The 16,179-nt window shown below is 44.3% G+C and overlaps 1 protein-coding gene across 2 annotated transcripts in view; it reads right to left on the bottom strand.

Moving 5' to 3' along the window:
- The window catches only part of adamts7 (ADAM metallopeptidase with thrombospondin type 1 motif 7), a 121,318-nt gene that overhangs the window by 23,966 nt on the left and 81,173 nt on the right, over window positions 1-16,179 (bottom strand). Inside the window, exons 17-22 of one of the 2 annotated variants that reach the window (XM_033050363.1) lie at window positions 12,251-12,377; window positions 11,839-12,052; window positions 6,746-9,202; window positions 5,561-5,713; window positions 3,139-3,312; window positions 396-542 (exon numbers count right to left, since the gene is read on the bottom strand). In XM_033050363.1, coding sequence (XP_032906254.1) covers window positions 396-542; window positions 3,139-3,312; window positions 5,561-5,713; window positions 6,746-9,202; window positions 11,839-12,052; window positions 12,251-12,377 — 3,272 coding nt within the window. The remainder of the gene's footprint in view (window positions 1-395; window positions 543-3,138; window positions 3,313-5,560; window positions 5,714-6,745; window positions 9,203-11,838; window positions 12,053-12,250; window positions 12,378-16,179) is intronic. The other variant, XM_033050364.1, reaches the window with a different exon arrangement.

The following is a 16,179-nucleotide window of genomic DNA, read 5'->3' as shown; positions in this document are numbered from 1 at the left end:
AGTTCTTTCCTACACAGGTTTATAGGTTAATTGGTCTCTGTAAATTGCCCCTGGTGTGTAGGGAATGGATGCGTAAGTGTAATAAATGACATAGAACTAGCGTGAATGGGAGGTTGATGGTCGGTGTGGACTCGGTGGGCTAAAGGGTCTGTTTCCATGCTATATCTCCATATAAACGAAAGACTGCACCTTCTCAAGGCCAAATAGGAATTGACCATGCGTTGCAGGTCATGAGCATATATCACTAATGAATAACAATTATCCACGGGATTCCTGCAGATGTACTACTGTTCACAAACTACTGAGGTGGAGAAGGGTCAGCCAGGCCTCTTGGACACCGTTGAATCTGTAACGAAAAGGTTATCTCCACGGGTGTAGAGAAGGTGTGAGCTCACCAGTCCCCAGGAGCCCTTCATCCACTTGGTACAGGGCTGGACGTTGCACTCCCTGGTGTTGTTCATGCGCAACATCTCATCACAGTGGCCAAATTCTGGGCAGATGACCAGCCTCTCCTGCACTCCTCCATCACAGGCCGCCGAGCACTGCATGAAACAGAACAAGCCCCAAATACTGAACTGTTCATCCGTAAATATAAAATCATGGATCTTTCAATTCAACATTTTCTTCAACCTGTGTCGTAATTCAGACCTCAGAAGGCCCTCCTGCTATGGCTCAACGACATCTCCACTCTGCTATCTGTTTCCCCCTGTTATATTATCGTTTCAATTACCAGTTTAATATTCTAGAGATCTGGGCTATTGATCCGGAGACAAGAGCTCACATCTGTTGCAGAATAAAAATTAAAACGGGAACTGGTTGCCAGTAAAATAAACATGGACCATATCTCTCTTGTGTAGGAATCGTCTGCTCTGGCATAGAGGTACATCCAGGGCCACTGGACTTGAGATCAATTTGAGATGGGCAAGAGCCGTCACTAACATCCTTCACTTCTCTTCACTTGCTCAACCAAGGTGACATTTGGGGTCACATGTAGCCACAATGGAACTGGCAAATCTAGATGGATTTATTCCAAGAGACTTTGTCACATTTACATGCCACTACTAAATTCCTCCCATGGCTAACTGGAAAATGTATAGACCCTTGCATGCGATGTCAGTCTTTCCTTCTTTCTGGTGACTTTTCTGATTGTTAAATCCTAATATTCAAAGGGAATCAGGCCATTAAATTCTGGTTCATGTAGGAACTTGGCTGCAAATGTAAGGGGTGTTGGGCATATGCAGGTCAAAGACGTGTTGCTTCTGGGGCTCTGTTCTGATGCTGAGTTTGGAGAAGTGAGGTGGGGGCAGCAATAGTGTCCAGATGTAGGGCGGTTCGAACCTCTGCGGCGGCCCTGGGTGGGAGCCCTGTGCTGCCGTGGTTGACACTAGGGGGTTACAAAATTTTGAGATTTTAAAAATCAAGTCTGCAATTTATCCCATCAGATAAAGCATAAAAAGAAGTTTAATTTGACACCTAATTCACTTTCATATCTCAAGTATTTAAAAAGGTATGGCCATTTTCATACTTGGAAATTAGCATCTTGTTCCCTATTGATTTTCTATGGACATAACAAAAAAGCTATGATCGTGGACAGTCAAAAGCCCATAACTTTCTTAAAAATTAAGAGAACTGAATGAAATTTTCAGTTATCATAGATTGAACCATTCTGAAACAAATATAAAATAATCTTACTTGGATGACCTGAAATTAAAGCATATAATTAGTTAGTTACCCAATTGTAGCTAATTTCAAACTTCAATTACTAGATCTAAACATCCATCCATTTCTTAATAAATGATTAACATTTTTAAATAGCCTAAGTGTCCAAATAATATTCACAAATAATTCACAATAAAACATGATTTTTAAATCTCATTTACATTAATTTATAGGCCAAATGGAAGGAATTTAGAACGTTCACATTGCGGTAGATTTGTACCCTCAAATGCCCAGAAAAATACTGCGGGATATAATGGGCCCAAAATTAGCTACTCGCAACATTAAACTTTGTATAAAGGGATCTTAAGAAGCCCTTTTTAATGTAAAAATAAACAGCCTACCTTCTGTTGTCCCCTGTATGAGATCCGGCCGGTTGCCGGCCGTCGGGGGTTTAGAGGTTAATTTTTAAACTGCTATAACAATTTGATAAAGCCCTTAAAACTAATAATAGCTCAAGCGACGGAATCTGCCAGCGAATTTTCGTTAATAATTAACTAGGCTGAACATCCTCGATTTGAACAGCCTAGAGAAAATTGCGTTTTAAACCCGCCCCCCTCTAAACGGCGCCAAAATCGCGCACACGGGCTGGGACAGATTTTCAGCGACGCTTCAGGTACGCTTTGCAACATACCTACTAGGGGGACCAATGGTATTGCTGAGATGGGAAGAGGGACCACAACAACCATCTGTTCATAGAGCGGGTAAGCAGAAAGTGGGCAATGGAGATCAGGGTCTTGGGTAGTAAATCACAGGGTCAACAGATTGGCCGATCAGGTTGGTGGTCAGGGTATGGTGAAGAACTGATGGCCCCAGCAGGCCCAGGGCATGAAAGGGTAATAAAGGACTTACTGTATACAATACAATAGAACTATTTATCCCTCCAGAAGACCTGATTATTGTGGAAGTGGTGAGCAATGGTCACACACAAGGCAACACGGTCCATACCCCCTGCAAAGGGAGTGTTGCTCAGGCTATAGTGTTACCTGGTTGCTCCTGATGTAGGGACGACCCAAAGGTTAACACCATGTTTAATTCCAGAGAAAGGATTTTCAAGTACACAATGTTGAAGAGAAACAAATTATTAACATTTCTACATGTTAATAGTTTCTTCAATCTTCTAGCGATTTTCCATTGTTCTCATTACCATGTATCTGTGCACTGTGGACGGCTCGATTGTAATCATGTATTGTCTTTCTGCTGACTGGTTAGCACGCAACAAGAGCTTTTCACTGTACCTCGGTGCACGTGACTATAAACTAAAGTAAACAGATTGCAGTTTCTTGAAGATTAAAACTTAATTCCTGGGACAATCCTGGAAGTCTGGTATCCCCGAAAGATACAAAGACAATTATTTTTCACAAATTCTGATCTCACGCTGCCTGTCTTTGTCCCGAATAGACCCCTTTGATGTTGACTTACCTCTCCCCATGATGACATGTACCAGTTCATGCAAAGCTTGGAGTTGCACGCGAGGCTGGTTGGGGGCTTGTGGAGGACGGGCTGGCAGTGGAAGGGTCGCAGGGGTCTTCTGTCCCTGGTGTCAATACACAGGACGTCTCGCATCTTCACCCCACCCCCACAGTTCTTCGAGCACTGAGGGAACCAATGGAAGGTGTGTCAGCGTGCACATCATAGATAAAGCTGTGAGCATTGGAATCATCTCTGAAAGGTTTGTAGCTGGATTTAGTATAAATTTAGTATTAAAGTATATTTAGTATATTTATAATTTTATAAATTTAGTATATTTTTTAGTACAAAAGCTTTGTAGCTGGATTTAGACCAAATGATGCTGGTTTGTAAAGGGCCTGACCCACTATACGAGTTTACCCAAGAGCTCTCCCCAATTTAAAAAAAAAATCAAACTCGTGGTAAGTACGTAGAATGTACGTAGCAGGTACATCGGAGCTCAGGACGTCTCTTAGCAGCTCGTAACGCTAACGGCAGGTACTCGTGAAACGCGATAAGCTCGTGAAGTTTTTCAACAGTGTGGAGAGTGTCCACGAGAAGCCCCGAGTACCTACAAACGGCTATTACCGTAATTCTCCGAGTTCGAATCAAGGGAAACTCGGGAGAACTCTTGAATTATCTCGTACAGTGGGTCAGGCCCTTAAGGGTCTATTCTCCCATCTGTGCCAGCACTCTCTGAAAGTGCTCTCCAGTTCGTCCCACTTCCCTTCCCAAGTCTTTGTCTAGTTCCTGTATGGAAGACAGTCTTGAATTTGTTTTATCAGTGCCTTTCCGCTGCACAGATCAAGGAGTAACATCTTCTATCTAATGTTGCTCATATTCCTGTTACCAGTGCAAACCATTGGCAGAAACAGGTTTTCCTTTATTCACTCCAACTTTCTTAACAAAAGTGGAGAAGAGGATTCCCGCTTGCTCGTATGTGATTGTGGATTAATACAGTGGATGGTTTATGGACAAACTTTCCTAACTGTAAGGTTTTTCACAATATCTTGGTGCATGTGGCAATAATAAATACCAATACTAAGGATTTTTAGCCCAACTGTTGATGTTACAGTGCAGTGGAATAAAAAATAAATCATTAGAAATAGCTAAGCACAATGGCTCACAACAGCTCATAGTTTGCTCCTGTTTGCCTCAAGGCTGCCTCGAAGAGGGCTGGCTGCAGCAATTCCTTTGACACAAATATCATCTTTCCTGATACCAGGTTCTCTTGGGAATATCCAACATTCTCGCCCATCAGTTAAAGATTTCTCAAAGATAACAATGCAGGAAGTTTAAAAGAAACGTTATTTTTTTCTCTTTTTCCAGAGAATGATACACAAGTTGCATTAAACAAACCAAGATTAAAGTAGAAATGCGTAGGAAGGAACTGCAGATGGTGATTTACATTGAAGATAGACACAAGGTGGAATAACTCAGCGGGTCAAGCAGCATCTTTGGAGAAAAGGAATAGGTGATGGTTCGGTTTAAGACCCTCCTCAGGCTGGCTCTGAAAAAGGGTCTCGACCTGAAACATCACCTCCTTTTCTCCAGAGATGCTGCCTGACACGCTTAGTTACTCCAGCATTTTGTGTCTATTCAAAGTAGAAATTACAGTGGCAGAACAAACACTGTACAAATTAAAATGCAACTTGATTTTATTGCTTTAAAATACATGGACCTATGAATATGGCTGACGATCCACAGAGAGATAACATTATTTTTTCATGGCAGGGAAGTTGCTGAGCACTGTTGCTATCGAACAGCGTTAGAACGCACCCTTTAACAGAACATAACATTTACAGGTACACAAAAATGCTGGAGAAACTCAGCGGGTGCAGCAGCATCTATGGAGCGAAGGAAATGGGCAACGTTTCGGGCCGAAACTCTTGGGCCCGAAACGTTGCCCATTTCCTTCGCTCCATAGATGCTGCTGCGCCCGCTGAGTTTCTCCAGCATTTTTGTGTACCTTCGATTTTCCAGCATCTGCAGTTCCTTCTTAAACATGATATTTACAGGTTTTCTTTAGTTAAATACCTGAAGGTTTCACAGATTGTGGATTAAAATGGTTGCAAAGTGTGCTCCATGTGGCACCATCTAATAGATCTCAGCACTAACTGTACCTGTGGCCACTCCAGAAATTGCTGAAAGATTGCTTTCGCTGTCACCAGGATCATTAATTCACTGTAAATTCTCTGCATATTTCTACACTATTGCATTCAGAATGCGAGTTCATTATTGTTTTAAAACTGAAAACTCAATGAACTAATCTAGCAGCCTGTCCCAGAGGAAGCATAACACTGTTTTTATTCAGTGCTGACAGAGCTGTCATGAAATACCTCACAGCCCCCCAAGGCAGGATACTGGAGGTGATTCAGGGAAGTCAGCGGCTTACCTTGCTCCAGTTGCCGACACGCCACGCTGAGCAGGGACGGATGTAGCATCTCCGGGCTGGAACTGGCCGCTTGGTGCTGTCGCAGTCGTCGTCGGAACCAGAGCTACACTGCACCGTTCTCCATATCGCCCCCAGACCACATGTGGTGGAACACTGCACAGCACAATGAAACAATGACATGGACTCCAGGCAAATGGAGCAATTTTCAACGTTTTTCCAATTTTCACTTTTCTGATGTAAGGTGCACGGCAATTAATTTCCACAAAGCAAGAACCCACTAACACCAATGTGATGACTGCCTGAAAATGTTTACTGTCGTGGAATGAAGTGTGGATAATGGCTGAGACACTGGGAAGAACTCACCTCCTGTCCTTCAAATCAGTATTGTGATTGTAGGGAGACAAAAATGCTGGAGAAACTCAGCGGGTGCGGCAGCATCTATGGCTAGAAAGGTAGTACAAAAGATAGCTAAAATGTTGGCAGATGACACCACAATCGGTGGTATAGTGGACAGTAAAGTCGAAGATTACAACTTCTAGAACTTGGAAATTGGGCCAAAGATAGACAAGTGGAATTTAACTCGGACAAGTGTAAAATGTTGTGAAGTTAAACCAGAGCAGGGCTTACACAGTCAGTGGGGAGGCCCAGTAGAACAGAGAGACTTTGTATAAGTACATAGCTCCATGAAAGTGGTAACACAGGTAGATAGGCATTTGACATAGATTTAACATGAAGAGCTTTTGGCACACTTTCATCAGTCAGAACATTGAATACAAGAGTTGGGTACAATGTCATGTTTCTGCTCTACAAGACACCAGTGAGACCACATTTGGAATATTGTGAGCAGTTCTCATCACTCTGTTATAGGAAGTAATAATTGCAGAAGATAGGTGCAGAAAAAGTGCACAAGGATGGTGCTGGGACTGAAGGGCCTGAGATTTTATTTGGGGGTTCAGATTCCAGCATTTGCAATCTCTATGTCTTTATCTATATTGTAAGTTAGAGAACATAAGGTATGTCATGAAAGCAGGTGACAGAGTTAGAGGACAGTTCAATCTGATCTCAGTGAACGATGGGATAGGATGGAAGGGCTGAATGGCTACTTGTTATTACATTCCTTATTCCCTGACATTAAAGAAATGCTTTAGAAGATTGCTTCCACATGAGTTAACACCCAGGACTTGCCTCACTCCAGTTTCCAACCAGCCAGTAGGCGAGTGATTCCAGGTTTGCTTCAGGGACTGTGTTGGTGGCTGCTTCCTTCACGGAGATGGCTGGAGTTGCCTGACGATCCAGCATTGTCCTTGGAGATGGGATGTGCCTGGAACGACCTGGAAGATGGAATCCAGGGACTGGCACTGGCCTATTCACCACCACATCGCTCAGGGAACCGTTCTTGATACCTGCATCAGCATCTTTAGCATCAATGTTACCAGGTTCAGCTTTGTGTTCCTCGGATTCGTCTCCAGTGCTAGACCCTGGGAGATCAGTTCTTGAGTCGATGCTGGGCCAAAGTGGTGTTGAAACCTGCTGCAATGGCATCAAGTCATTGTTCCAGGCAGGAGAGCCCAGGAGCACAGTGCCACCTGCCTCTGTAGCATCATTTGCTAATATCTGCTGTGTACTTGCATCTGAGGCAGGGCTTCCTGAGGCTGTTACTGGCAAGTGAGGACTAGGGACAGTGCCAGCAGGAGAGGTAGCGGTTCTGGGGGAGATGGCTTCTATTGTCGTTGGCGACGAGGTATCTACTGGCTCTGTCCTCTCTTGATGTGCATGCACTGGTAATGGAGACGTGGAATCTAAAGGCACCATATGACCAAACAAACGGCTGGAAGATGTTGCCTGAATTGAGTGCAAATTGTCCTTCTGGTTCCCCTTGGCAGCAGCTTGCGATGGAGAGTCCAGTTCTGGCAGCAATGCAGTAGTTGCAGGAGGTACTCCCACTGCTGGTGGTTGACTTGCTTCAGGTAACAACAATGTTGCAGACGTGGTCGTAACTGGTGTGAAGATTATCTCAGCCTCTGTCAAAGAAGGATCATGTTGAAAGTGCACATTTGTTCTGTCAGTGCTATAGTCAGACACACCAGGTGCAAATGTATCTCCTGAAGAGGTTTCAACCTTTCCCGGGAATCCCAAAGAACCGTTTGACAAGCTTGGCCTGGTGTATCCTTGCCACATTGGCCAATGTATCTCTTCTGAAGGAGGATTGTCATTTGCATCAGGAACGGGAGGTGTGAGAATTGCACTGCTGGTAACAGAAGTGACATCTCCCCAGTAGTCCATGGTAGCAACTGGAGTCTCAGCTTTGCCCTCTTGCTGTGTGGAGAAACTGTGATCAACATTTAGTTTCTCTCTATTGCTGACTGTCACACTTAGAATCTCAGGTTCACCCTTCTCAGCTCCTTCCTCATCTTCCGCTGAGTTTGCCTTTGCGCCATCCATGGTCTCCTTCAATCGCACCTTTCCTTCTCGTTCTCCAAAACCATCAGCGTATTGATCGTAGTGACTGCCCAGCTCAGTACTGCTGCCGTTACGATCACTCCGGTTGTGGTCCTCAGTGTTTGGGTCTTTTGCCCGATGCTTTTCCTTCCATTTGGGTTCACTTGTGGCTGAAGCACTGGGAATGTTTATATGAAGTGAAGAGGAAGGGAAGAGTGATGTTGAGGAGTTGTGATAATAAGCTGTCTGCTTTGTTACTGTGTTAAGAACCGTTCCCTGATCGTCACTCAGTGAAGAACCAGGATAAATAACCTCCTTAATGTCATGTGTTGTGATATTTTGGACAGGAAGCAATTCGTCTTCTTCGTACAGTTCTTTAACGGCAGCTTCACTACCGGTGTACAATCTACTAGGTGTGGCCTGTGTAACCCTGAGATTATCAGCAGCATATTCTTCATTATGCTGAATATCCACTGATTTTGCTTTTGAGGTAGCAGTTGTGATCTGATTATTATTTATCTCTAATTCCTCATGATTGTTTCCCACTGGCTCCAAAGGAATGTTTTCCCATGCATCAGGTCCCGGCCTTTCAATAGAGGTCCTATCCTCACTTTGATCAGGTTCTTCCGCCCAAACATTGTTTAAGATGTTATTAGTTTCCAAATGTTCTTCTTCATGTTCCATGTTCCCTTCCATAGTCTCCTCTTCACTAAAATGCAGTTCGTCTTCCGGATCATAGTCAAGATCTTCATGGAAGTTGATGAAGTTATAATCGTAATAGAAATCATCCACAAACACATTTGGTTTTGATTCTTCAGTCTTGCTGCTCTCAAGGGTGAAATCATCTTCAATGATGTGGTTGGTTATCTTGTTACCTTCAGGGGGCAGTGGCTGTGGAGTCTGTGCATTGATATGGGAAGGATAGGGATTGGGAATGTGAGCTATTAAATTGGAATTTTCCTCTTGGTTTGTAGCACCAGGGCCAAAGTTCAGATTGAAGCCCACTTCATTGTTCAGCTCCTTGCTGGAAGCTCCACTTCCTGACCAGTCATGCAGTGTGAATCCTGGCCAGAGCACAGGACAAGGCTTCAAGTGGCAGGGTCTATTGGCGGCCGGCTTCATCTCAGGACTGCACGTCATGTTGGTATTGTTCAGACACACCACGTTGCGTACATGCACACCTTCCCCACAGGTCACCGAGCACTGCAGAAACAAAGACAAAAACTGAAACTTAAAATCTCCCACAATAATATCTCAAATGTGTTCACATAAAATCAACACAAAGTTCATCTTTAGCCAGTGATTGAACATTTGGAACATCACTATACTGGGCTTGATCAGCGTCTGAAGGTAGTGGACATGCTCAGAACGTGCAATCGCAAATTATACTGAAAATAAGATAATTTCACTCCTGTAGTACCTTTCTCTTGCTTTTTAGGGCAGCCCAAAATATCCAGTGAAATACGTTTGAAGTGTGGTCACCGTTGTAACATAGGAAATGTGCAGCCAAGTTAGTGGATATATTTAAAGCAGAGATAGATAGATTTTTGATTAGTACAGGTGTCAAAGGTTATGGGGAGAAGGCAGGAGAATGGAGTGAGAAGGAAGAGATAGATCAGCCATGATTGAATGGCGGAGTAGACTTGATGGGCCGAATGGATTAATTCTACTCAGAGGGTGGTTAATTTATGGAATTCACTGCCCCAGGGAGCAGTGGAAGCAGAAACTTTAAATATATTTAAGACTAAAATAGATGGTTTTTTAGCTGCCAAGGGGATAAGGGGCTACGGGGAGAGGGCAGGGATATGGACCTAGGTATGGTTAGTATAGTAAGACCCGAGTGATCTCCTGGACAAGTGTCGATCGCCTGGATTGGGGTCGGAGAGGAATTTCCCGGATTTTTTTCCCGAATTGGACCTGGGTTTTTATCCGTTTTTTTGCCTCTCCCAGGAGATCACGAGGTTTTTGGGGTGGAGAGGGGTGATAGCGGTATAAAGGGGAGGGTAGTGTCTTGTGTTCTGTGTCTTGTGTCTACTGTTTGTGGGTAAGTGTGTCTGTTTAGTGTTCAGCCATGAGCAAATGGCGGTGCGGGCTCGACGGACCTGGTGGTCTACTCTCGCACCTACTTTCTATGTTTCTATGTTTCTATGTTACTCCTATCACTTATAAATCTTTTTTGCACCCTTTCCAGTTCAATGATATTCTTCCAACGGCAGAATGACCAGTTGTGATTCTGATTCATTTATAACAGAATATGTGATTCTGTTACATTCTGTCTGTAGTTTATTTGGTTGTTTGTTTGTTTGTCTTTTTGCACAAAGTCCGCGAGCATTGCCACTTTCATTTCACTGCACATCTCGTATGTGTATGTGACGAATAAACTTGACTTGACTTGACTTGACTTTTGCAGTACACCATAAGTGGTCTTGTACAGTTGCATGACCCCCCACTTCTCTACACAATACCCTGACCAGGGAATGCAAGCAAGCTAAATGCATACTTAATTCAACCAGTCCACCTTTACTGCCATTTACATGGAATTATGTACTTGCACTCGTGAGTCTCTCAGTACTGCAACACTTCACAGGCCCTTACTATTTACTGTGTATGTCCTGCCATGGTTTGTCTTATCAAAATTCAACAGCTTGCATTTATCTGAATTAAACTCTGACCAGATGCCATTCCTTGGCCCACAGGCCCAGTAGAGCTAGATAACATTGTAATCTTCAATATCCTTCGACACTGCCTGCAATTCCACCAGAGAGAACTCCCTGACCATTATGACACACCCTCAGCCTGAAGCTGAGTAATGGCAGAGTTAGACCAGTGTATCCGTTCCTTATTCCATCCCTTGTGTGCTTATGGGGGTCTCTGGATAGCATGGAGTCCAAGAATGACACTTTCCGTGATCTGATTAAAATGTTGCAGTAATGAACTAGTTCAAATATTAGTGCAATAATCCAAACACCCAGTTTTGAGTTCAATTTAAAAATCTGACAGTCTCATTCATATCCCTTTAGGCAGGATGACCCCCTGTTCTTCCCTGGCCAAGGTCTATGTGTGACTCCAGACCCCACACCTATATAACTGACCAGTTGTCTATAATGGCCGTACATGCACTAAAGCGGTTCAAGGAATATACAGCCCACGACCCACTTCTCCATGGTAACTGTCGATAGGAAGGAGTGGCTGACCTTGTTAGCGATGCCCAGATCCCAGGAATGAACCAAAGCAATTAGCAAAAAAATGGCAGTGACAGGGCATTAAAGCGACCATTCCTTTTGTATTGATATTGAACAAAGAACAGTACAGCACAACGACAGGCCTTTGAACCCGTAATGTTTGTGCCGAACTTGATGTCAAGTTAAAGTGATCTCATCTGCCTATACACGATCCACATCTTTCTATTCCCTGCAGTTCCATGTGCCAATCGAAAAGCTTGTTAAACTCCACTATTGTATCTGTCTCCATCACCACCCCTGGTGAAGCAACAAATGCTTTTCATTGTACCTCGGTACACGTGACAATAAACTCAACTGAACTGAATTGCGTTCCAGGTCCCCACCTGTGTAAAGTTCAATGATTTATTTTAAAGAGTTAACCTGACATTAAGGCTGGTCTATATGAAAGAGCTTCTCATGCTTCACAAGCACAGCGTTTATATAGATGTGACTGGACAAAGATTAAGGGGAACCTCAGCGAGATGAAGCTGATACCTGGTGAATTACTGGAGACATTGACATTGATTTGTTGATCTAATCAATGCTGGTCACGCATTGCCTAAGTTTTTATAAAGCAGTCTCCTGCTGGCTCTGGCAATTAACCTTTGACCGTCTCACCTCTGACCAGATGCCCATGCTCCAGTGTGAGGGGCAGGGGATCTCTGTGTTGCAAGGGCTGCTGTCCTCAGGCCTGGGCATATGTTGGCAGTCGGCGGCTTGCAGAGCCCGTTGCTCGTCCAGGCCCACGCTCTGGATGCACAGGGTTGTCCTCCTCATCGTCCCCGCTTCACCACAAGACGTGGAGCACCCTTGCCACTCTCCGACCCACCACCTGAGAGAAAGAAGACAGGACTCAGAGAAGGAACCAGCTCCTGACAAAAACACCAACCTTCTGGCCGTTGTCAGGAGCTGAAATGAGAACTACTGAAAGTGGAGCCATGGCAGTCCTGTATAAGCGTAGAAATCTAACGTTCATAATGAAGTTATGAGCAGTTTCTGAAACGCCAGGTTCCCTGGGGCAGTTACCCACCTGGCCGGGCAGGGCTCTGGGTGGCAGCTCCGTTGCCGGTCATCAGGGCGAGTCAGCAGGTCGCAGTACTGTTCTTCCACAATCCCTGCAATCTTCTCCAGACAATGCACGATCTGTCTCTGAACACCTGGGAGCAACGCAATAAACAAGGTCATTCCTGTGGCTTGCAATCCTGACATAATTGGTCTTACCCTGCTGAGAAACGCCTACTGCAAACCACAGGACTCAGCAACAATCCGCGCTGAAGGTTACCGGCAATTCACAACATGATTTACTTTCGATTAGCTATCAATGGAAAAGCAAGACAGGGATGCAGTTTGTCCTTCCTTTTTCCAGTAGGGACCATGTCTAGGCTGTGTAGGTTGAGAGGCCCAGTTGCAAGCTCTTTATGGTGTATCTATAATTTCCAAGCACCTATTCTCTTGCTACTGAAGGTAAACAGTGCTGGTCTAACAGCGGATCAGGCAGCTTCTCTGGAGAAAAAGGATGGGTGACATTTCAATCTTCTTCAGACTCATCATTTCCACTGAAATCATTTCATCCTCTTGGAAACAGGCCCTGTAGCCCACCAAGTGCACGCCGACCATCGAACACCCATTTATGCTTGTTCTATGTTATCGCACTAGGCGCAATTTACAAAGGTCAATTAACCTACAAACCTGTACGTCTTTGGGATGTGGGAGGAAACCAGAGCACCCGGAGGAAAACCACACTGTCACAGGGAGAACATGCAAGTCTCACACCCAGTGTCAGGGTCGAACCTGAGTGCCTGGCACTGTGAGGCTGTGCAGTAATTTCCACGGTCAGTGACATTCTCCGTAGCTATAACGTTTTCTCTGTAGCTCTAACTTGGTCTGTAGTTTTACACTGTACTATATTCCGCATTCTGGTATTTTTCTCGTTGTACTATCTGTTGTACTTGTGTGTGGCTCACTTGTACTCATGTTTGGTGTGATTTCACAGGATCGCACGCAAATAAAGTTTTTCACAGTATCTTGGTACACGTGACAATAATAAACCAATGTCAATGGGAAAAGGATGAGGAACAAACTATTTGGCGACCGATTGGATTAACCCTGATAATGCTTTATTATTGAAAAATTACAATTAGTGTCAATGGCTCTTATTACTTTTTTTCTCCTGGGTTTTGATCCAAGTTGTCTTATAGTGATTACATTTTCCATTCACGGAGAGTCCAAGCCAATTTGGTGGTGTGGTGATCCTAGATGTGCCCCGTTCTGAGCACATGTGCACTTTGTTTCAGATGTCAAGTTTATGTGAATGGACATTGTAAAGACATGTAGGAGACACAAGAGCCTGCAGGTGCTGGAACCTTGAGTCAAAAAAAAAAACTACTGGAAGAACTCAGTGGACCAGTCTGAAGAAGGGTCCTGATCCAAAACGTCATCCACAGATTCTCCGCCACAGATGCTGCCTGGTCCGCTGAGTTCCTCCTGCAGTTTGTTTTTTTGTGAAGAAACAAAGGAGGTGGTTTGGAGAGCCTAAACTTTGGGGCCTGGGCATATTCTAAATCCAAATTTGTATTTCCTTTCCATTCAAATATATGAGAACCAGCTCTGAAAGATAGCGCATCAAACAAAAACCCTTCATCCCAGAACTTACACGCTCCCAACCTGGCGTAGAGACAAACAGCAGGCGTGCAATTACCAGCTACAAGGAAACATTAAACTGGCCCTAGACACAGCACACCAACCTTAGTATAGTTCAGATGAATCTTGAGAGAGATGACCTGAATGTGAATTGGATATTCATGGAGTGTTTTCACATGGCACAGCCAAACTAATTAAACACTGCCAAGAGTTATAGGGAAGGAACAGTCCAGTCCCTTAAGCTTAATTCATCACCTGGCTAAGGTTTCATCTCCACCCTGGAGTCTCCCCAAATGGGACAGGAAGCCCCACTTATTGCTACAAGCATTTACGTGCCTTAATGTACTGCCCTGGCATCTGCTGCCCTTCCCTGTTGTAGCAAAAGGTCACAGACTGGATAGGAGATGCAATGAATGTTGCAGAGTAGAACGACTTTCATTATCATTAAAATGTAGAATGACCTTGGGCAACAATGCACTGGGATGGTGGTGAGAGGTTGGCTCTCCCGATTAGAACAATGTTCATAAGTTCATAACTTCTAGGATCAGTATTAGGCCATTTGGCTCATCAAGTCTACTCCGCCGTTCAATCACAGCTGATCTATCTTTCCCGCTCAACCCCATTCTCCTGCCTTCTCCGCATAACTCCAATGTCTCAGGACAAGAGTTGGGTCTAAGAAATGCCTCCACGGAAGGGTTTGGGAATCGTTGGACCTGCTCCCCAGAGTGTGGTGGAAGCTCCTCTAGTAAGTGTACTCCAGACCAAGATCTGAAGACCTTTGGCTACTGAAGAAATCAAGGGATATGAGGATGTGGTGGGATGATGGGGATTGAGGATAACCTTAAATAGAGGAACAGGTGGAAGGGCTGAATAAACAGATCCCTGTCCTCATGTCCTTCAGTGGTGCAGTCGACTGCAGGTGAGGACCATTCTCTGCTGGGTATGTGCAGCGTTGATGAGTTTGTCTGAAGTGGGCCAAGGGATGCTGCATTACACAGCAGAACATCAGAGAAGAGGGTGAATCCAATGAGGAGTGTGAATGAGGGGGACGGAATGGTCAAATCAGACTCTCCCCAAACAAGAACAAAGCAAACAATGAAGGAACAACTAAGTGCTCCTTAGACATCAAACGCCTTTGAGTTCCTTCCTTTGAAACGGCGAGATCGTGAATTACAATTCCATCAATACATCCACTGTTGTCTACACAATGCCCGGATTGTGTGTGGAAAATTAGAATTCCACAGGCTCCTTTCTCTCAGATCCTAACGTTAACTGATCCAAAGATCTGTGCCTCTCACATGCTGTTGGTCTTGCAGGATCTGTCTATAACTGTAAAGGTCAAAGTTTGAAGTGCAGAAGGCATACGGACTAGGTATTATCAGAGGTTGTGTATTGAAGTCATATTTGAACTGTACAAATTACAGCCGTCCCCCCACCCCCACTCTGATCCATTCTCCGTGGTTATCATTTACATTAGTAAATTGAAGAAATTCCATCATGTGTGACCCGTGAACTATGCAAACTCAATAAAGAAAGACCCCGGAGCAGAATTTGATTGATGCATTTGCAAAAGGAATCTGGCAGCAGATATCAAAGATGCCTGAAACTAGTTACTGGCCTCCAGAGTAATAGGACAGAAAGTTTAAAGAGGGATAAGAATCTAAAGTCATGAAAAATGGGGAACGATTTGAGAAGAGGGGTGGTGAACACTGAAGTAAAGCTGTTACAGTTGAATGCAGGCAGTATATGGAACAAGGTGAATGAGTTTGTAGCACAGTTAGAAATTGGTAGGTACGACGTTGTGTGCGTCACACAGACATGGCTGAAAAGAGAATCAGAGCTGGGAGTTGAACATCCAAGGATGCACATCGTATCGAAAAGACAGGCAGGTATCTGGTAAATGTTACTCCGCTGTTCAAGAAGGGAGCGAGGCCCCAGAGGGGTAACTATAGGCAACCATGGTAAGATTTTAGAGTCCATTATTCATGCCTCTCATAATCTTGTACACTCCTTTTAGGTCACCCCTCAGCACTCCAAGGAAAACAAACACAGCCTATCCAATCTTTCCCATAACTAAAGTTCTCTGATCCATTCAGGTTTATCTCCTTTGCGTTCCTGCAGAGGCCACCACATTCTAGAGTGTGGTGACCAGAACTGCACGCAATACACCAAGTGCAGCCTCATCAGTGCTTTGTAAATTGTAACATAACGTCCAAACTATTACATTCTCTCCCCAAGCCATGAAGGTAGGTACACCACATTCCTTCTTTACCAGAGTACCACTGCACCATATCTTTTGCGTTCCTGGCAAATAATGGT

Source organism: Amblyraja radiata, chromosome 34, assembly GCF_010909765.2.
Source record: "Amblyraja radiata isolate CabotCenter1 chromosome 34, sAmbRad1.1.pri, whole genome shotgun sequence".
Lineage (NCBI taxonomy): Eukaryota > Metazoa > Chordata > Chondrichthyes > Rajiformes > Rajidae > Amblyraja > Amblyraja radiata.
Note: the sequence above shows the minus strand (reverse complement) of the source record. Positions and strands in the feature narration are given on the sequence as shown.